Below are 22,347 nucleotides of genomic sequence, written 5' to 3'. Positions count from 1 at the left end.
ATTTTACTTATTTGGACAACTTACAAGACAAACTTGGATCCAAAGGAATAAACTATTTAGAACTAAAATATACTTATCTAAAGATGTTTTATTTGAAGGCTAAGTTTGATAAGCTCAGTTGAATTAATTAATTTACCTACGCAAGACTCTTTGTCTTTCTAATTTACTGGAAAAAAGTTGGTAAACAATAAAACAATAAATCATCCATCGAAATAATCTCAAAGAATTTATTATTATTGTTATTGGCACGGAGTTTGGGACAGCAATTGAGCCAGTTTCGATAATCTACCGCGTAAATCAAGGGCGGGCTGTCTAAAGAGTGAAGCGAACTTTGTTTTCATAACCGACGAACTCCTTATCTAGGTAGACATTTTGCGGCACATTGCAAATTGAACAGCCACTACAGCATGTAATATCAGAATACCTAAACATTTTGGACCAACTCCCGTAATACCTAAACTGCTAAAGCGAAAACGACAGTACATACCAATTTAGTTTTTTTTTTCATTATTCGTTGAAATCTGAGGAAAATTTTGAGTAGAAAAATAGGAAATACTGTTCAGCAGAAAAGTTCATGTAAAAGGAGTTTTTAGGAGCTGTCTTAAATCTGAGTTTCTTGATATGTAAGGTTTTAGCATGTAGCCACTGAAAGTGATACGTATCATTGAAAACAATTAAAAAGTAAGATTATAAATTTCTGATCAATGCCTTCCTAATTAAGTACCTGCTTGCTGTTCTATTTAAGCTAGCACTTAAGTCTTTCCACGTAAATAGCCACCGAAATAAATTAAGCGATATATCCTTTTGTAACTTCGCCGATTGCTTCAGAGAAATTGGTGAAACTTGGATTACTACGTCAGCCAAATCGTATTTGTTACAAATCCCTGTCCAACCGGGGACTTAGGAGTTAAGGACAATTTCTGTTATGTAGTTACACCGTCTTAGGTATGATTGTAAATAGGTAAATACAGGTAGGTAACCTAAATCATTTTTTAATTAAATATTGAGTCACTTAGCAACAGTGGGTCAATCGCATAAATAAAACATTTAAACCACCTAAACACAATTTTTCCTCCTGGGTCAAATGCACCCTTGGCTAGAATTCTCCCCTCCTGAGTCAAATGCTTCCAGTCTAGACCAGAATTTCCCCCCTGAACCAGAATGCCCCCTGGTATGCTTCTGGATCAGAATGCTCAGATTACCCCATGGACCAGAAGATGAGTGCGGTGCGCTTATGCTTGTCTCGTTTACTTCACTCGCAATCGCCAAAATGAGCTGCTTATCCTATACACGTCAAGCTGAGGTCTGCGAAAAGTGAGGTTTAGATTAGCATTAAAACTTGCAGAAGTCGACTTCGACTTCCGCAAGCTGTTTACCACTGTGTAAATAGCTGTGATAACTCCTGCAAGATTTACACAGTGGTGACAGCTTGCGGAAGTCAACTTCTGCAAATTTTATTGCTAGTCTAAACCTCGCTGTTGTAATAGGTAGGTACGTACTATTTTTCCACAAAAATATTCAGTCTAATGTGCTACCTCATCTTTGTAATCAGACTTTAGTCACCAGATGGATGGTGCTGTGCTTGCAGGTACGGCGACAGAGAGCCGACGGTAAACAACCTCGGGGCCAAGGTGGACGCCGGGCTCATGAGTCAGTGCTTTGGTAATTGTTCCTTTGGCCTTCTGTATTCATACACTTAGGTACACATATCAGCTGTATAATTTCCCTTTTGGAAATAATATGGGTGGGTAAGTACTGTGTCTTTCATTTGACATTATTTGCCCACATAATTATGTAGCTCATAATTGGAATGTAGCTAAGTAGTGTTTGCGTCGACCTTGTTATCCATAAATCAATAGGTAAGTACCATTATGTTACAGAGAGTAGTACAGAAATCCGAAAATATCTCTCACAACAGAAGACGTTTGAGTAATTTATTTTCATTTATTGATTTATTAATTTTTAGGCCCATGTCCATCAGAAGTGATTCAGACCAGAGTGAAGGAATATTTAGCCACCCATCCTAAAGAGGCTGCGTCCTTCCTCAATTCGCTTCTGAGTCAGCTAAACTGGGCTTTCTCGGAGTTCATCACGATGATGCAAGAGGTACCTCTAAACGTTTTTCTTTCTCTCTTTAGTTGTTAATAACCAAGTGGATCGACAATCTAGTGAAGGTCGCGGTAAGAGCCTGGATGGGGGCAGTGCAGGACCGATAGTAGTGGTGATAATTCTTTGGGGAGAGGCTTTTGTTAGGGTATTCTTTTGCTTGAATCATAGACTTGTTTCTCATACAAGAAGAAACTTTATCAACCCTTTGTTCACATTCCACTCCACATTTTCCCTCACACATATTAACCGACCATTGAAAATCTAAATCAAAACAAGTCTTGTTGTCCCTTTTCAAAGATGGACAGAGTGAATGTAGACGCGCACCTGGAGTCTCGGCAGATCAAGCTGTGCGCGACGTGTTTCGACCTCTACCACGGGCTGGCGCGAGCGCTGGAGATGACCCTGTGTCTGGTACCGGAGCTGCTGAGCAAGCCTGAGGCTTGTGACGCTCAGAACGAGCTGTTGCTGGGCAGGACTTGCCAGGTACACTTGCTTTTTTTCAGAAATCTATACGCATAAGTCTATTCGTAGATCTATCTTTATTAAGAGTTGTCGTTGAAACCAACAAATACACATATTTGTAGACAGTAATAATCTCTTATACCCTAGCAGACCCTGCTGCCGCATAGAGTTAGAATTGAAAATGTCGATATCCATAAAATATACCGTCAGCTTCTTGGTATTTTCATCAGCCTATTCTTTTGGATCTTTTTAGTTTAGACTCTATTAAGATCCTAGACTTATCAAAGGGTAAGCGATGACGGGCTAGCTTAAACGGCAAGAGCCCAAATCGCGGGCAATACTGGCCCTAAGAAGACCAACTTATTTGACGCTGAAAAAGTGTCTCCTTGAAAGAAAGATCATTATGACCAGGCAAAAACAAACAATATTAAGTAGACCTGTTACCTCCAGATACTTATGGCAGTAGTCTCCCGCGTCTGCGTGAGAGGAGGCGGCGGTGCCAGCTTCGCTCGCCTCATAGCGAGAGGCCTCCCAGACACTGACCGAGTCCACTATTACGTTGCGCTTGCGCCGGTCGCCGGCTGTCTCATTGGAGTTCTTGATCCTAGACTACCTTGTGACGTAAGAATATAAAGTTTGCCTTCCAAGATTTTTAATACCTATATCGTCATCATCATCATCATATCAAGTCATTGTAATCTACTACAGGAGTACGACCCTTAATTTACCAGAGGCAATGGAGGAGGAGGCACGCTACCACTCCCTACGGCGCTGGTTTTGCATGTATTTGTCCCTTAGCCGCATTTTACGACATCCACTAGAAAACTAGTAACCTAGTGGAGCACTCCTAATTTTGCGAGAACCACACGGGAATCCTATTTGTTACTTCCGCTATTTATGGTACAGACGACGGCACGTCAACGTAACCACTGTGGGTTCATGTGCAGTTGTATTAAGGGCGAGTTTGCAACAAAAATGGGTAACCTGATGTGCTTTCGTGTGTACATCGCAAAACATATTTTTCAGCATATCGAAAAGGTAACGAAAGCTCTCGTGACTGAGCCACTCTTCCGCATCGACGGTCTCGAGTTCATGCTGGGAAAAACAAGAGACCGGCAGTTCTCGTTCCAAAAATGTTAGTTATGCTTCTTTTCGATATTATTAGCTGGCTTAACTTAAAACACAAAAATTATAACTTTTTGCTTAGTTTCATCGGGTTAGTTTAATCTCCCCTGCAGAAGGACGATTTACGCGGGTTACAGATGATGGGCTAAGCTAGTTTAGCTAAGCTCACATAGCTGACGCAGTTTCCCATGGTGTTAGTATAGTTAGCACCACAGAGCATGGAATTCGCGACGCGAAAGCGACGATTCCATGCTCTGTGGTTAGCACACAATTATGGAATACTGCAACAGCTATACGAGCTAAACTAACTTAGCTTAGCTCTTGGTCTGCAACTCGCATACGTCTAACCTTACTTGTATTATGAGTATTATGACATCCACTGAAACAGCAGGGGCTACGCCATCCTACCCTACCAAATCCACACGGCACTATATTACTACAGCTAAAACTACCCTCTCCAGACCCTGAAGACGTGACCCAAGACGAGCTCAGAGCCCTCGAGGGTGTAATAGACCGTCTGCGGCTGACGAAAGAAGCGATACTCAAGGCGCGCTCTCCCGGCTCTAGCGGGGCCCAGTCCGACCTGCTGTGCACTATATGCTACGCTCGAGTCGCTGATACAGCGTTCGCGCCTTGCGGACATCACTCTTGCAGGTTTGTTACTAATAAACATCAATTTTGTTCTACAAATAGACTTTTATAGACGCTTATACACGGCCCTATACAGTGTGAGTCACGTTAAAGTGTACATATGAAAATATGTGAAACTAGACCTATTTTTATCGACAAAAAAGAGGTCAAAAAAATTTTGACATTTTTTTTAAATTTTTTATAGAATTTTTTTTCTTCCAATTACTTCTCGTAAAGAAAACGTAATAACTTTTAAACTAAGAGGTATATCCTGATAAAATAAAAACAGTAATAATGATAAATAACAGGCGATACTAAAAAAAATACATAAAATACCCAGAAAATGCCAACAAATAATAAAAAATGATACTTTTTGAAAAAAATCTGCTTAAAAATTCGTATTTTTTTGGTTATTTGATAAATTTCTCAAAAAAATGCCCCTATAATAGGTGGTTTTTATTACTTTGTATTATTCTCTATCGTATTATCTTTGTAAAACTAAAAATCGCATGTCTCTATCCCTATCACAACATTTGCTATGATCGTTTGAACAAAGGCCTGCCACAACATTATTCTTCGCTACAGGTAGAGACAATTTTAATTTGAACTAAAATGCGATTTTTGGTTTTACGAAGGTAATACGATAGAGAATAATACAAAGTAATAAAAACCACCGGTTTTAGGGGCATTTGTTGGAGAAATTTATCAAATAACCAAAAAAACACGAATTTAAAAGCAGATTTTTTTCAAAAAGTATATTTTTTTATTATTTGTTGGCCTTTTTTGTGTATTTTATGTATTTTTTTAGTATCGCCTGTTATTTAGCATTATTATTGGTTTTATTTTATCAGGATATACCGCTTGGTTTAAAAGTTATTACGTTTTCTTTACAATAAGTAATTGGAAGAAAAAAAATTCAATAAAAAATTAAAAAAAATCTCAAAAAATTTTTGACCTCTTTTTTGTCGATAAAAATAGGTCTAGTTTCATCTATTTTCATATGTACACTTTAACGTGACTCACACTGTATTACTTTAAACTTTCAGTGTGGCAAATCCTTCCATGTTCAAAGAATGAATTATAGCCTGAGTCCACTGCGGCAATAAATCCGCGGCAAAAATAGCCTGAGTCAGTGTCTGAGGTATGGACGTCAAATGTCAGCGAAACTTCAGATTTGTATCCTCTGCCACGTCATATTTATTCCAAAGTCCCCCCCCTCCCATGCCGCCCCCATGCCTCAGGCAATGTCTAAATTAATCTATAGGAAGGAGTCGTCAAACCCGCGTTTCTCTCGGATGTCGAGTCAGCCAGTCCGACCCCTTCACCGTTCGGCTATCGCGATATCGTGGCGTGGCTTCAGTTTTGTCGCTTGACGTTGACGTGCCATTTATAGATGACCCACGCTGAACTGTCCCACCAAACTCAATGACAGGGGGGCGCTACCATCGTTCAACTATATGGTTTCCAACATGGCAAAAATCGGAACCAGCGATCCGGTATTGACGGTGGCGCCCCACTGTCAATGTCATGCACAGGACAGTTCAGTATTTTGGAACTATACCATGCCTGCTACTTGCTTCCAGCAAGTACTGTCTGCCAAAATATGATTCATGGAACAAATATGTTTGTATTGTTTTAGAGCCTGCATAATGCAACACCTCCTGAACTCCAAGCAGTGCTTCTTCTGCAAGGCAGAGATAGAGTCGGTTAGGGATATGGAGCCCGCCAACAATTAGGTGGATAGATTTTGTATCATTTATTAGCAAAACTAGACTGGATTGGCTTTGAAGTGATGAAGATGATGAAAGATTAGAGAAGCTATTTTGACAATGTAGAACATTTGTTTTAAAAGGTTCTATTAAATATTTTAAATCATTGACTCTGTCTTTTTTTATTATTTTAATGCAATCGACCTATTTTCATGTTTCTGCAAATTCTCTGTTAAATATTCAGAATTTCAGAGCGTTTACCCAACTGTCCAAAAATTCAGGTTTTATAAAAGACTGCTTACTAGTATAATTATGTTTATTTAACAAATAATCTCAAATAAGTACATAAAATTCGTTCTTTACATTATCTTGTAGTTAAATGCACTGGTACATTATAAATATGTTTTACGCATAGACAAAAAAACTGCAAACGACCATTGACACAATTGTAAAGTCACTCGGCATTATAGGTACAGGATGAATTTATTAAGTATCAAGTTTTTTCTTTAATATTATTTTTTATATCTCTTTTATTGGGTGGCATTTTTGTTAACATCGGCTCCGATACTTCTTATTGAGCATTTTCTTATTAATATTTGCCACTATAAACTTTTAACTGTACATATTAAGTATCCTATAATCACATGGTATTTGTACTGTTTCTACGGCCCCTTTTGATTCCCCATTGGCATGTATGAGTAGTAGGCGGGCGCGGGGCAGTCGCAAGTGCCCCGCGGGCCAGGAACCCCCCGGGGGCCAATGGAACCTGCACAAAAAATATGAAACTAGTTGGAAAATTAAAAAAAAAGATTAATTTAGATACTTGACACCATAAAATAACTATCCCAAAATAAATGTTCATTTAACTTAATTTTAATATCGCATGCATAATAGGCAGGTTGTCTACTACAGTAAATGCTTATTTTGCAAAAAAAAAGACAAAAGCAAATCAAGCTTACCTTCTCTTCCTGGATCACCTCGTTGACCTGTTCTACCCTCTGGACCTGGTGGGCCTATAGGACCTGTAATAAAAATATTTATTTATGATCATAAGTAATATTGACCATTGATAGCCACGATAGCCGAACGGTGAAGGGGTTGGAGTGGCCGACTCGAGATCCGAGGAACGCGGGTTCGAATCCCACCGCCGCTTGACTATTAATTGTGGTGAGCCCACTCGTAACACAAGCTTATTTAGCTTAACACGGGGGGCTAACGGGACTATTAGTAATTTGGGCAATACAAATTGCTAGTAATCTTAAAAGAAAACTATAAAAACTCTTTCGCCTCTGCACTGACCTGGAATCCCCCGGGGGCCCTCAGGCCCAGGTAGCCCCTGGCCGATAGGGCCTCTTTCCCCTTTGTCCCCCTTCTCGCCGCGGGGCCCCGCGTTCCCTGGTCTGCCCGGCTCCCCAGATTCACCCGGGTACCCGCGGGGACCCGTCTCACCAGGATCTCCTTGGATTCCTGTTAAACAGTATAAGTTTTATCTGTAAAGATTGAACCAAAGGGGTATTTTTGTTCGCTTTTAACCCGATGATGGAAAAAATAAATAGGTAAAACACTTTTGTAGAAACAAGGGTTTTGACTTGCTACTTATACGAGTATAGGGTGGAATTTTGTAATGCCACCTGAAGGGAAAGTAGGTACTCTTCTTAATACTGTGGATAGAAAAAAAATACTCAAAGAAAACATTTTTTTATTTTTATACATATATGACTGTACTATATCAAATACTTACCCGGGGTACCAGGAGGGCCGGGTCGGCCTGGTGGCCCCCTCCTTGTCACCGTCACGGTCGGGGGGCTTGTCATGCTCGCTGTTAACTCTCTTAGCCGTTCTGAAAATTACATTATTACACCTACTAAAATAATACAATGAAAAGGTAAAGGTAAATAAACTATCTGTAACTTTGTGAAAATGTAAAAAGTAATTTCTGGTACTACAAATTCCTGTAGTGAACCTTTATTTACAAAATTTATGATCATTCATAATTTTGAGTGATGTATATTACAAGACTTACCACTGATTATGTCTGAGCAGATATTTCTCACTTCATCTTCTGTCATCGACTGTGCCTAGAAAAAAGATACAGATTGTTTTTATGAAATATGCTTCTATTCAATAATCTCAATAGAGATGATTCATGTAAAGGTAAAGGTAAAATGTTAAATGATATTGTCATTCACAATATCATTTAACATTTTACCTTTACAGGAAAAAAATCCTTTTATCCCTAAGGGAATGAAAACGGGGGTCCCATGTTTACGCGAGCAAAACCATGGGCAAAAGCTAGTAAGTTTACAACTTGCCTGAAAAACAGAGCTTTGAGGAGCCGGTAATCCGGGCGCGCCACGAGGCCCGGGTGTTCCCGGTATACCATCCAGTCCATCCTTTCCTGGCAGGCCTGGAGTTCCTGCTTCACCTTTCTATGAAAATAAATAAAAATAATGGGTCTTCTTCTTGTCGTGTCGACAATAAACCTGCACAAACTCCGCCACAAGACTGGCGTTGTCAGTAGCCTTCATTAAATCTTCCTGCGTGCAGTTGTTTGGGCACGCAAGGCACGACATCATATGCTTCGATATGGAGATAATTCCACCTCTCTTCTAGTTTGGATCACTACTCGTACAGTGGGTAAACTTGGCTGTTATTTTAATAAAGTAAGTGTTCATGAGTCTAACAACAGAAGATCGCTTCAAGCATGTGGAGAACATGCAGGCAGAGGCATTATAAATAACTTAAAATAAATCGAACTGCCTAAGGCGGTAAACGAACCCACGAATGCAGAGGCATATGTCACTGTGTAAATGTGACGTGTTAGCTGTAATCAAGAATGGATCTGGATGAATGAAGCGAGCATTTGACGATTTGTAAGTACTAATATAATTAGTCTACGAGTATACAAATAAAGATAATTTTTATTTGATTTGATTTTGAAGGATGCTTCTGAGGTCGGTATGTCCCACACCAAAATACTATACGTCCCTCCAGACCAGGAACATAAGTCACTCATAAATCATCAGCAATTTAATGGATAGAATTTTGTGGAAGATAGTTAATAAAGAGAAGAGAAGCTCAAAAGATCCCAATGGGTCGAGGTGCACCACGCTACATAGTGGGCCTATTTATAAGTGTTCGTAAATTAGTATTTCCTTACCTCTCCCCTTTCGCCTTGCGGGCCCGGCGGGCCGGGTACGCTAGTCCCTTGAGCGGCAGTTACCACCGCCCCTGGTGGTCCGGGAGGGCCGGTCCTGCCTGGTGAACCCTCTGGACCCTACAAAAATTACTTTATTTATGAAATATACAGGGTCACTTAGTATGGATTACAAAAAAGATTGATTCTATGGCTTAACAATTTACCAAAAAAAAAGGAATTTCATATCTTACAAAAAAGACGACAATATTTTTTGAGAATTTTGATATTGTTTCTATAAGTTTTTTTTATCAACAACGAGGAAGCTCTTTGTATTTGAGCAGTAGTAGCAATCCTTTTTGTCTGATCCTTACATTTCAATTTAAGTCGTACCTGGGGGCCTTCAACTCCTCTTTCTCCTTGTGGGCCAGGTAGTCCTGGGAAGCCTCTTTCACCAGGAATACCTGGTAATCCGGGTTCACCGTGGAGGCCTGGTGGACCCTAAACACAGAAACACATATTTTAAAGACTTATTTAAAGATTTATGGGTTAATTGTCTTATATTATTTATTTATTTATTCAGAAACTCAACAGCTGTTTTACAATATTCATGTTAGTTTAATGAGCATTAAATATAAGCCAATTAAAGAGTTTCCTAGCTGCTTAAATAAGTTCGTACATTATTAAGTTACTATTATTACATTATTACTACTATTTTTTTTATTACTAACTAGACTATAATCCGGGCCTCTTCAAGGCGAGAGTGAATAGGCACTTACAGGGCAGATATGTACCATCCTAGACTGCATCCCACTTAACATCAGGTGCGATTGTGGTCAAATACCTGCCTTGTTATGCATAAAAAAAAAGACTTGTTTCATTTTGATTTTTAGTAAGTATCAGACGGACCAAAACCTTTGTATCCTTACCATAGCACCGTTTAACCCTTGTAGTCCTCTTTCCCCCGGTCTTCCATCTTGACCTGGTCTACCAGGCGAACCTCTTTCACCTTTAACTCCTATAAAAGGTTTAAAAAATTATAAACAGTAATTAATTATGTTATACAGGGTTTCGCTTTAATATGGATCAAACAGAAAAGATTAAATTCTACTTCTCAAATGCAACAACTTTTCCCAAGACATGGAAGTTAAAATATTTAAAAAAAAATGACATTTCTATTCAAATTGACATCAATAATCAGCATCAGTATGGGATTTTAAATAACAGATCAAACTATTCATAGTATTTTTACATTAAGGCTGTAAGTTTCAAAATACTATACTCTACACCAGGGGTGGCCAACTTGATTAGACATAAGATCTACTGTTTACTAACGAAACCCTGGGTGATCTACCACTTACATACTTTTTGAAATCTTAAATGAAACAGCTTAGTTTAGTACACAATCGTTTGTTCGTTCGTTCCAGTCAAATGACGTCCACTGCTGGACAAAGGCCTCCCCCAAGGTTTTCCATAATGAACGGTCCTGCGCTGCCCGCATCCAGGCTCTTCCCACGACCTTTACCAGATCGTCGGTCCACCTAGTAGGAGGCCTGCCCACGCTACGTCTTCCAGCCCGTGGTCGCCACTCGAGAACTTTCCTGTCCCAACGTCCATCGTCTCTACGAGCTATGTGCTCCGCCCACTGCCACTTGATTTTAGCAATTCTGCGAACTATGTCGGTTACTTTGGTTCTCCTGCGGATCTCCTCATTTCTGATTCGATCACGCAGGGGAACACCGAGCATAGCCCGCTCCATCGCACTTTGTACACAATCATGTAGTATTTTTTGCCTTGCCACGATCGACTGGACTAATAGGTTCCACCCCTGCTCTACACCTTACCTTGTACGAATGAAGAGTTAAAGTTGGCTACAGGGCCTGGTGGGCCTTGTGGGCCTAGTTCACCTCGCAGACCGATCGCGCCTGGAGAGCCGGGAGGACCTGGTTGACCCTAACAAGAACACTATCAATAATAAAATACATTATAAAAGATATTATGCTGAGCTGAGAAATAAATGACACTTACATCTCTGCCAGGTACACCAGACAACCCGGGTAGCCCAGAATCACCAGGCTCTCCTAAAATTTTAGCAATATTTTAATCTGTTTACGATAGGTACGCTATTATTTAATAGTAAAACAAAGGTTTGTAAATGAATTAAAACATAAAAATCGTACTTAGATCTAATATATCGATTGAAAATTGAGACAGAAACTATTTTTTTGTTATAAAGTTTATATGACCCCACAAAAAATAAAATCTAAAGCGATTACTTTTACCTTTGTCACCAGGCTCTCCTTTTTCCCCTCTTAGGCCTCGCTGACCAGGCACACCAGGCGCCCCTGGGGGTCCTGGTAGGCCGTTATACCCACCTATGGATCCCTGAAATAAGAAAACTCGCATTATACCTTCAAACCTCAAAATACCTCTAAAAAGAATGGGTTTGGACGATATACTATTGCTACTTCATACTATTCCTCACATTTTTATACACGAATTTATGCATCATTAACGGAACACCTAATACTTATTAAGGAATAACAATAAAGTCAGCTCGTTCAATGTGAAATACCTATTTAGAAAGTAAACTTGCATCTAAACCATCGATAAATTGTCCTGTATAAGGGTCAATAGACATGGGAAAAAAATATGTAAAATATTTAGGTATTTAACTTACGTTAAAGAATCCGGGTAATCCCGGTTCACCTTTATCGCCTTTTATACCAGGAGCTCCAGTTAGCCCGATCATACCTTGCATTCCTCTTTCACCCTGAAAATATAACATTTTCCGTTTCAAATTAGAAAGCCAGCTGTTAAAAATTTAAATAATATTATACCTTCGGTACTAATGTTAGTTAGTCCCCGCACAGAAAAAAAAATCATTTGGATCAATAAATTGTCTTCTAGTACATACTTTTCAAAATAATATAACAAATAATTGAATTGCAAATTAATGGTAAAAGATAAAATAAAATAAAATATTACCGGTAACCCTGTATATCCTCGTGGGCCTTGTGGACCCATTTGTCCTGGTGGTCCAACTGGTCCCTGACAAACATTAAGTTTTTATTTTTCTTTATTTCATTAAAAAAACACGTATTTCATTCGATTATTTATTATGATTATTTATTATATTGTAATATACTTACAGCAGGACAAGTGACATTACAAACTTCCCCCATCGGCGGTAGCTCATTTTCTTGTGAACCTAAGTCAAAAAACTGGAAGAAGAATTGATGGCTTTTTAATGTTTTTATTAAAATTCCAAGGTAAATATTAAATTCTTATAAATACCTAATAAGTATAATTTATACTTTGAGTAAAATATTATGGTCACTTTATGAATAGCAATAAAGTAATACCGTCAGTTCAGAAGTGGAGACTGGCGCTTCCGAGGTAGCAATAAGAAACTCTGAAGCTTGCTGAAACAAAAATATTAAAATAACAACTCATTCACAGGAACGAATTAATTAATTAACAATAAGGCCCGGTTTCCATCAAAGCCTGGCGGAGCGGAAAACGTGTCAGGCCGTCAATTTTTCTATAGTAGAATTTGACAGCGGCTGCGACGCGGTGCGAAGCGGAGCTTGAAGTGGAAATCGGGCCTAAAATGTAATACTTACAAGCTCTTCACAACTATCATCTTTCAACAAGTAGCGACTGCAGCTTAAAGACAACCATTGCAGGTCTATCTGGAAACGGAAACAAAAAACTTGCTTGTGATATCTTACAAAAAACACCCTGTATGTTTAATAGACTTACGCCCGTATTCATAAACGATGCTTGCTTGGGTAAGTGAAGCAGCATATCATACGCACAGAGTTTAATAGAGCTCTGTGATTGGTTCATATGTCACTCTGTGCGTTCATACGCATTGTGAGACCTCATAGTAATGTTTGTGAATACGGGCGTTATTCTGTTGCTCATATCATTGGCTCATAAAATTGCCTTTAAAACCTTTGCTTATTATTCATTATTCTAGATCTAGATGTTCTGCGGTCTGCGGTCAGGTCAAATAAATGCAGCCCGCACCTGTCAGTTTGCATTCTTTTCTCGTGCCTTGATAGTGAAGGCTTCATAGTGACTATCAGATGTAAATTTATAGAGAACCGACAATGTTGTTCTGCGGACTGCGTTCGCTTTGATCGCAAACCGCAGAACGTATCCAGTGTGGCAAATCCTTTAGGTTTAAATTTTTGTAAACACTTACGTGAGCAGGTGTTCCGTCGTCATTGGACACGATGGAGACAGAGGTGGCATTGCTGAAGTCATGTTTTGTCACATTCTCTGGTTTTAACTGAAAACCAAGAAACTGCAGTGAGCTTGTGAAAATTGTTGACTTGATTAAACGAGAGTTACATGCGAAGGATTCAAGCTATGGATTTTCTTTTTCTTATAAAAATACTTTTTGCTGACAAGGCCGTGACTCTTACAAACTGGATGTTTTTGAGCCTGGGAGGGGAAAGTCTGGTCCAAAGGGAGCAGTTTTACCCAGGAAGGTCAGTTTAGTCCAAGAGTCTTATCCACGGGCCGTTTGATCCGGAAAACAGTCTGGTCTGACACTTAAGAACGAAATAGGTATAAGATTAATACCATTTCCAGAGAGAGCAGCTGACTCCCCCTTGGTTCCCCATTCCCATACAGTTACACCCTGTATACAATATTACGGCAATACAAATGATAATCTTACCTCTACACAATCGACAGCAACGTGGATGGTATCGTTCATGAGAGCAAAATGAACTTTGTGCCAGCCGGGTGTGAATAGCTGGAAAGAAAAAAGGATAAGATTAGTCGAAAACGTTAACTTTCGTATCCCTAACTCGTAAAAAACCTTTTAAAACCTTCTAGGTAAAAGAAGTTACCGAAAACCTTACTTGACGAGTTAGGTTTCGATGAGTTAGGTTATCGACAAGTTAGGCAGAAAACCTCATTGAAAACCTAACAACTTATCAAAACCTAACCTAATGAAGCCTATCTTGTTGAAAACCTAACTCGTCGTAAACCTAACTCATCAAAAACCTTTTTTTTTTTTTTTTTTTTTTTTTTTTTTTTTTTTTTTTTTTTTTTTTTTTGCGCAGGAAAATACTTTGCGTATACCCGCCGCCTCGGGGGAAGCGGCGGGTTATGTGGGACTCCCTCGTCGGATGGCAGCAATAGCGGCTGCCACCCGACAAGTATACCCACTAAAAACCTGCGGTGCACCCTCTGCGTTTTATTGGCACGACATGGGGCGCTTATCGATTCCACCACGCCGTGCCAACGCATCGCCCAGCCTTGCCGGGCCCCCGCGCTAAAGAGGGGGTCTACCGGTACACTGGTAGACCCCCCCAGACAGGGTGAGACCGTGCAATGTGGGTGATGGGCCCCCCGGCCTAACACCCACTGGTCTCACCTAGGGAGGCGGAAGGAGGCGAGCGAATCTCCTCCTTCTTCCTCCCGGCCGTCTGCGCCGGAGCGCGTGGGCTTCGGGATCCTCTTCCCTAGCCCGTTCCGCGGTCTCCTTCTGCGTCATCACCTCTTCGCAGAAGGAGACCATGGCGTCCCACGCGCTCTCACCCAGGAGCATCGCAACTACGACGCTGGGGAGCGCGAGGTCCGGACCAATCATCGCAGTCAGAATACGGCGCTGCGGGACCCAAGCCGGGCACGCCTCAAGGGTGTGCTGGGCCGTGTCCTCCGCAGCGCCGCACTCGTGACATACGGGGCTGGGCTCCCTACCTATCAGATGCAGGTACCAACCGAAACATCCGTGTCCGGTCAGCACCTGCACCAGGCGGTAAGTAAGGGAGCCGTGCCTCCGATGAACCCACTGATCCAGGACTGGGCGGATCGCCTCTATGGTTCTTACGCCATAGCGGGGACCCACCAGCTCCAGCTCCCAGCGCCGCAGAAGCTCCTCCCGAGCAAGATCACGGACGCGCTCCACCTCTTCAAAGGCCGGACGCTCCCCCGCTTGCCGCCTTGACGTTCGGTACCTATAGACCGCGTCAAGAACCTCGGCCTCAAGCTCCCAGGGGGGGAGTCCGGCCAGCACACAAGCCGCACCGTGTGAAACGGTGCGGTAGCCTCTAATAGCCCGCAACGCTATGGTTCGTTGCGGGCGCCGCAGGGCGGCACGGTTCTCCCGATCGAGGGAGCCGACCCAGATTGGGGCTCCGTATAGGGCCATGCTTCGTATAACCCCAGCGTAAAGTTTGCGACAACTCACGCTGGGGCCTCTTACGTTAGGCAGCAGCCTACCCAGGGCCGCTGCCGCTCCCACCAGCTTTGGGGCCAGTCCCTCAAAGTGGGAGTGGAATGTCCACCGCCCATCCAACACGATGCCCAGATATTTCATCCGGGCACCGATCGTCACCCGGACGCCCTCGATTGTGAGGTGGGCACCAGGGGGTGGCCCGCGCCGTGGCCCATGAAACATTAGGGCCTCGGTTTTCTGAGGGGCCACTTCTAGGCCTAAGCCCCTGATGCGGGCCACGATCATCTCGGTGGCCGCCTCCACCCGCAAGTACAGCTCCGGCAGAGCCCTTCCTGTGGCTACGACCAGTGTATCGTCCGCGTAGCAGAGCAGGCTCGTCCCTCTGAGGAGCCTGCACCGCAGCACACTGTCGTAGCCGATATTCCAAAGAGTCGGCCCGAGGGCCGATCCCTGGGGGACTCCGCAGGAGATCGCGTGCCGAACCAATTCGCCGCTCCCGTCCACGAAAGACACCTCTCGGTCCCGCAGATAGTCCGCCAGCAGCCTGATGAGATAGGCCGGCACTCCGTGGTGGTGGAGCGCCGATACTATCACATCAAAGGGCAGGCTATTAAAGGCGTTGGCGATGTCCAAGGACACCGCCACCGCCCTCTCTCCGCGGGACACGGCCTCCTCCGTTGTTGACTTCAGGGCGGACAAGGCATCGAGAGTAGAGCGACTCGCCCTGAAGCCAAACTGCCGGTCTGAGAGGTTTGGGCCAACGTCCTCGAGGTGCCTGGTAAGGCGGGAAACCAGGACCCTTTCGAGTACCTTCCCCGCCTCATCAAGCAGCACGATGGGTCTGTAGGCGGACGGGGAGTCGGCTGGGCGACCCTCCTTGTGCAGCAGGCACAGGCGGCCCTCTTTCCAAGGCTTCGGGAACCGTCCGGTTCTAAGGCTTATGTCGAACAGTTCCCGAAGCTTACCCTCATTCTCCTCAACCCGCATGGCCAGGCGGAGGACTTTGCCAGGGATCCCGTCGGGGCCCGGGGCCCTCCTTTTGCCAAGGAGCCGGTCCAGCGCGGCACCCACTTCCACCTCCGACACAGGTTGAAACGAAGGCTCCGGTCGACTAACCCTGGGCTCCGGGAGGGCTGGGTCAGGTGAGTTCCCTTGTTCGGGGAACAGGCTCTCCATAACCTGTCGGAGAAGGGCCGGCTCCATGGTTTCCGTGACGGGCGCTGTTTGGCTGCGAAGTTTGTTACGCGCAGCACGGTATGGGCGCCCCCACGGATCCGCGTCAAGCTCCTCCAACATGGAGTTATGAGCCTCCGCCTTGGCCTCCAAGATAGCGATCCGGAGGACTCTTCTTGACTCCTTGAAGGCATCATAGAGTCGGCCTTCTTCCTCCGGGTTGCGGGTTGCGCGGCGACGGTGGCGTGTGTACGCCCTCCTTGCTGCATTGCTGGTGGTCCGGAGATCCGCTATCTCTTGGGTCCACCAGTAAACTTGCTGTCGGTTCGGCACACAGCGGACTCTCGGCATAGCCGCGTCGCAGACTGCCACCAGCGCTGCGCGAAGTTGGGCGGCACCGGTGTCTGCATCTGGGGGGGGGGGTCTGCCTTTCGAGCACCAGGCCTGGACAATAGCGGCTTCCTCGGCTTTTTCCCTATCCAGCCTGGTGATGGCCCACCTAGGATAGGCCGAGCTATCGGATCGACGGGGAGCGTTGGGGCTCGAGGAGGGGGAGATTTCAAAACGGATATATAAGTGGTCCGAGAGAGTCTCCTCCTCCATTACCCGCCAATTGACTACACGGCGTGCCGTTGCAGGGGTAGCGAAAGAAACATCCACCCTTGAATTGCCCTGCGGCCGCACGCACGTGTAATCTGTCCCGGTGTTAAGGACCGACAGCCCGACCTCCGTTGCCCAGTCCTCGAGGGCCCTGCCTCGGACGTCGGTGGTGTTCCCGCCCCAAGCCCGCGATTTGGCGTTCAGGTCGCCCATAAGGACAACCTGATGAGGCGCGAGCCTTTGGACTACCGGCCCCAGGGTGTGCAGGAATGCCTCGAAGTCCGAAAGAGGTCGGTTGGGCGAGAAGTACACACCGACGATTCCGTACTCCCCCCAAACAGCCGAGACAAACCCGGGGCCACGCTCCCGCGGTATAAGGGGTTTGGCAGCGGGTCCTGTGCGGCAGACGATGGCCACGTGACCCCCGGAATCTCCTGCCCAGTGGGGTTGAGGGGAAACCCAGTAGGGTTCTGCGGCAACCGCAACGTCAATGTTCCACGCTGCCAGGGATTGCAGAAAGAGATCCTGCGCCCCAGCAGCGTGGTTAAGGTTCCCCTGGAGGAGGCAGATTTGGCGACTACCCATCGAGCATATCTGCCTCCTCGCACTGCTCATGGTGCTCCTCTACCAGGGGGACCAGAACCCCTGCGGCTGTCTTCCCTCTTGTTTGCGGGGGGTTGCAATTCCTACCCCCCATATGATGGCTGGCATCGCGGCCGGCCTCAGCGCAAATAGCGCAGCGCGCGTCCTTTGCCGAACATTCTGCGGCCTTGTGCCCCGGATTTCCACACCGGAAGCACAGGCCACTGCGGTCAGCCGAAGAAGGGCACAGCTGTCGGGTGTGTCCAAGCCCCATGCACTTGAAACAGCGCATCGGGCGAGCCTCCAAGACTTGGACACGGGCCGAGGACCACCCAATCAGGAAGCGGCCGGCCTCCGACAGTGCCTTGGCCGCAACAACCGGGCAGCTGAGTGTGGCTATTCCCTCTCCACGGGAGCTGCGCCGGATCTCCCCCACTCTGACAGCTTCCAGAGAGCAACCCGTCTTGTTGGCCACTGCTTCGGCGACCTCCTCCCTGGTGACGGACTCGTCCAGGCCAGAGATGCGCACGCCCGCGCGCTTCTCAGGTCTGGTGACAGTCACATCGCCACCGAGAACCGTCTTCAGTTTCTCCGCCAGCTTGTCGGCCTTTTCTCTGGACTCAGCGCCAGGAACCTCGATAAGACGAGCTCCGGTCGCCGAGTCAGTGACCTTTATGCTGGGGATACCCAGCTCGGACAGGTCCACTGCAGCCTTGGCTTTGGTGAGCACCTCCTTGTAGGTAGACCCCCTCTTTGCCGCCTCTGGCTGCAGCGTCACCACGATGGCCGCGTTGCGGGGAGGGGTCAGTTTTACCCGCTTGGGCTTCGGTTTCGGCGCCGTTGGAGCCGTCCTGGGCGCAGGGACCGGTTGGGAAGCGGCGGCAGTCCTGGGTTTCTTCTTCTTCCCCTTCCGTGTCACGGTGGCCCATGTTTCGGCTGGAGGAGCCGATGAGGGCGCCGTCTGGACCTCTTGGCTGGAAGCTACTGGTTCCGGCTGGGATGGGGGTTGCGGCCTTGTTGGGCGTGTTTTCTTTCGCCCGGAGGCTGACCTTGGCGCTGGGGTTGGGCCCTCCGTAGGGGCCGGGGGATTCCTACTGTCGGCCGCGAGCGGGGGGCGGAGGGTCTTCTGGGGCGGCAGACGGCTCTCCAGATCCCCCAATCTGGCGTCGATGAGTTTAGCCGCCGAGTCGACGGCCCTCTGGCATGCCATCTGCAGCAGCTCTTCAATTGATTGGGCGCATAATGCGCCCTGCGGAAGGGGGTCCCTCGTGGGAGCTTGCGGCTCCATCTCCTCCTCGCTAGCTGACGGGGCCGCCGGCGGGGGTGTCGCCCGTTTGTTGGCGCTCTTGCCGACGTTGGCAGTAAGTTCCGCCATATCACGCCTAAGGGCGCGGATCTCTCCATGGAGGCCCTCAACTTCTCTCCTCAGGTTGGCGTTGTCGACTCTCAGCCGGCGGTTCTCCTCAGTCTCTGACCGGGCTGCGAGCTGGTCAAGGATGCCGGCTAGGTTGTCCGCCGACCTGTTGAGGGCTCCTTTCAGGGGGCCCTGTAGCCGTCCAGAGATCTGGGAGACGCGGGCGATCTCGGAGACAAACAGTCCCCCGCGGGCCCTCAGCTGCTCCAGATCCAGCCTTATGTAGTCGACCCTGGACTTGGGGTCTTCGAGGTCCGGCGAGGTTGAGCCACCCGCCCGGCTTCCTTCGCGGCGGATCAGGCTGGCCTTGGCCCTCTTGTCCAGGTCGACATTGAAATCGAGCTCCTCCAGCTCTTCTACTCTCCGGTAGTAGTCCTGGGCCCGCTGGGCACTGCCGGCTTTCTTGCCACGGCGTGCAGTGCTAAATTTGGGGGCCGGGGCCGTCTCCTCTTCTGACAGGGAAGAGTTATCGGTGCTAGTTCGAGCACTCCCCTGCCGACGCCGGCGCTTCCGCGCCGATTTCTCCCTCTCCTTCTCCTTCTCAGAGTCCGTCTGGGATTTGCCTTGGTCGTTGGTTTCGGCGTGTGCCAACGGGGCACAGGCCTCCACCTCCTTATCGTCAGTATCCGTTCCGTTGTGCGAGTTCGAGTCCGTGTTGTGGTTGCTTGAGTCGTCGTGACGCGGCCGAGACCGCGGAATAGTGTTGGCCCCCCCGTATACACAGGGCCGACCGCCTTGTGAGCGGCCACGGGATTCCCCAGCATGGCTGGGACCCGCCCGGGTAGTTTTTACCGTTTTGACACTATTCATGTTTTTTCCGCTGCTTGCGGGCGCAGCTGCCCCACCTCACTCCCGGGAGGGGTAACGGCCGATGATACTCCACCGACCGTGTCGAGCTGTTAACACCCGACACTGCTCCTCGGCCCCCCCCAGACCTTGGCATTTGAGGGTTTTATAGACTTTTCCTTGTCTTGACCCCGACTTCCGTAGCCGGGGCCCCCGGCCCCCCTCCATTGGGGGGTTACGGGTTGCCCGACAGGCCCGCCGAGTTGACGCAACCTGCCGCGCCGGTGAGAAGTCAGCCGCCCGCGTGACAGAACACGCGGCCGTTGCCCGGGGTGCACCACGGGGAGGTCCCTCACCACCGCACCCCAACTCATCAAAAACCTAACTTGTCGGAACTTAACTCATCAAAAACCTAAATCGTCGTACACCTAACACGACGAAAACCTGCTTTTTGTCGTAAACCTAACCCTTCAAAAACCTAACTTGTCGAAAACCAAACTTTTCTAAAACCAAACTTTCTGAAAACTAAAAATGTGCAATATTTATAGGACTAAGATTGTATTAAGTCTTATCATTGGGGAGGCCTATGTTCAGCAGTGGGCGTCCTATGGCTGAAATGATGATGATTATGATGATGATGAAGTCTTACCGCTTTGCTGTCAAAAATAGTCCTAGAGCCCTGTACGTATACTGCTATCTTCCTGGCGTTAGGAAGCATGGTCAAGGCGAACTGCAGTGCCTTCCCGCGAGCCCTGATCAGGCTCCAGGCTCTGCGCTGGCCGTTGGCGTTGAAAGTGCCTATCACGCTGAAGTACTCGGGCAAGCCGGTGGGGAATACCTCTCTGTAATAAAAAAAAAACATCTTTTTGCAAGAAAATAATCATAAACGTTAGTGCCTACCTTACAGAAATGTTTAATCACGAGTTTTTTCTGGTATACAAGCCACCAAACTTCTTGTGTCCAGTTTACACTTAGCACTATTATACCAACGTAATACTTACTGCAAGGTAGGTAAGGTCTAACCCCTGGTCCGAATCTGTAGCCTTTTGCAAGTCCTGCCAGCCTTACATCATCTTGACTCCAGTAGCGCGCGACCAGTCCAGGCGGTACACAGCTAATCGATCGTAGTAGGCTTCAAAGACAAGGAAAGCCTAGCTCCTTTTTTTCTGGGTCCAACTCTGTAAGACAGTTGCTAGTCTTGGGAGCCTAAGGTAAAGGGGTCCACGTCTTGTGACGCCAGGAGCCTGCGGCCGGACCAGCCTGTATATATCTATCAGATCGAAGGTAGTACTTACTTTAAAGGCAGAGAAAGCTCAGCCCCTACTCCGACTCTGTAAGCCCTTTGCAAGAACTGCCAGCCTTGCACCATCTTGACCCCAGAAGCGCGAGGCCAGTGCAGCTGGTATACTGCTATCAGTTTGAAGGTAGTACTTACTTCAAAGGCAGAGAAAGCTTAGCCCCTACTCCGACTCTGTAAGCCTTTTGTAAATCCTGTGAGCCTTGCACCATCTTGAACCCAGGATCTCGCAGCCAGTCCAGTCTATATACTGCTAGCAAGTCGATCCTAGGTACTTACTTCAAAAGCAGAGAAAGCTTAGCCCATACTCCGACTCTGTAAGCCCTTTGCAAGTCTTGGGAGACTTGCACCATCTTGACACCAGATCCACTGCTATCAGGTCGAAGGTAGTACTTACTTTAAAGGCAGAGAAAGCTTAGCCCCTACTCCGACTCTATAAGCCTTTTGCAAGTCCTGGGAGCCTTGCACCATCTTGACGCTAGGAGCGTGTGGCAAGTCCTGCCCGTATACTGCTATCCCCTGCAGCCAGGAGAAGTCTAGCCGATCCATTGTCAGGTCGAAGGTCTTACTTCAATGGTACAGAAAGTCTAGCCCCTGGTCCTACTCTGTAAGTCCTTTGCAAGTCCTGCAAGATGGTACAATACCATTTTGAAGGCAAGAGCCCGTGGCCAGTCCAGCAGGTATATCTACTAATAACAGGTCGAAGGTAGTACGTTAGTAAGGTACTTACTTCAAAGGTAGTAAGGTACTTACTTCAAAGGCAGAGAAAGCTTAGCCCCTACTCCGACTCTATAAGCCTTTTGTAAGTCCTGCGAGCCTTGCACCATCATGACGCCAGGAGCCCGTAGCCAGTCTAGCCAATCGACCGCTAACAGGTCGAAGGTAGTACTTACTTCAAAGGCAGAGACAGCTTAGCCCCTACTCCGACTCTATAAGCCTTTTGTAAATCCTGGGAGCCTTGCACCATCTTGACACCGGGAGCGCGAGGCCAGTCCAGCCGATATACTGCAATAAGGTCGACGGTCTGGAAGTCCACGTCTCCTGGTCGTAAGGAGAAGCAAGGGGTGTTCAAGAGAGGACCCACTGTTGTGGAGTTCACTGTGAAATAGTAACAAAAATATT

At 46.4% G+C, this 22,347-nt stretch overlaps 2 protein-coding genes across 2 annotated transcripts in view; one reads left to right on the top strand and one right to left on the bottom strand.

Annotated features, from left to right (window-relative positions):
• The window catches only part of LOC135083056 (E3 ubiquitin-protein ligase RNF123-like), a 28,622-nt gene extending 22,417 nt beyond the window's left edge, over positions 1–6,205 (top strand). The window contains exons 30-36 of the mRNA XM_063977819.1: positions 1,589–1,662; positions 1,967–2,106; positions 2,407–2,592; positions 3,022–3,192; positions 3,598–3,706; positions 4,158–4,350; positions 5,966–6,205. Coding sequence (XP_063833889.1) covers positions 1,589–1,662; positions 1,967–2,106; positions 2,407–2,592; positions 3,022–3,192; positions 3,598–3,706; positions 4,158–4,350; positions 5,966–6,062 — 970 coding nt within the window. The 3' untranslated portion in view covers positions 6,063–6,205. The remainder of the gene's footprint in view (positions 1–1,588; positions 1,663–1,966; positions 2,107–2,406; positions 2,593–3,021; positions 3,193–3,597; positions 3,707–4,157; positions 4,351–5,965) is intronic.
• A 128-nt stretch (positions 6,206–6,333) lies between these two features.
• On the bottom strand, positions 6,334–21,774 carry LOC135083055 (collagen alpha-1(IX) chain-like). The gene is made up of 22 exons (XM_063977818.1): positions 21,623–21,774; positions 21,364–21,492; positions 20,578–20,770; positions 13,865–13,942; positions 13,385–13,471; positions 12,798–12,866; positions 12,537–12,596; positions 12,324–12,395; positions 12,160–12,222; positions 11,852–11,944; positions 11,454–11,556; positions 11,200–11,252; positions 11,016–11,124; positions 10,101–10,189; positions 9,565–9,672; positions 9,196–9,312; positions 8,348–8,464; positions 8,059–8,113; positions 7,777–7,875; positions 7,335–7,502; positions 6,995–7,057; positions 6,334–6,801 (listed from the first exon to the last, which is right to left on the bottom strand). Exons 1-22 carry the CDS (start codon positions 21,772–21,774, stop codon positions 6,698–6,700), a joined length of 2,181 nt encoding a protein of 726 aa, XP_063833888.1. The 3' UTR covers positions 6,334–6,697.
• Positions 21,775–22,347: the final 573 nt, after the last annotated feature.

This window comes from Ostrinia nubilalis, chromosome 22 (genome assembly GCF_963855985.1).
Source record: "Ostrinia nubilalis chromosome 22, ilOstNubi1.1, whole genome shotgun sequence".
In the NCBI taxonomy this organism is placed as follows: domain Eukaryota; kingdom Metazoa; phylum Arthropoda; class Insecta; order Lepidoptera; family Crambidae; genus Ostrinia; species Ostrinia nubilalis.
Note: the sequence above shows the minus strand (reverse complement) of the source record. Positions and strands in the feature narration are given on the sequence as shown.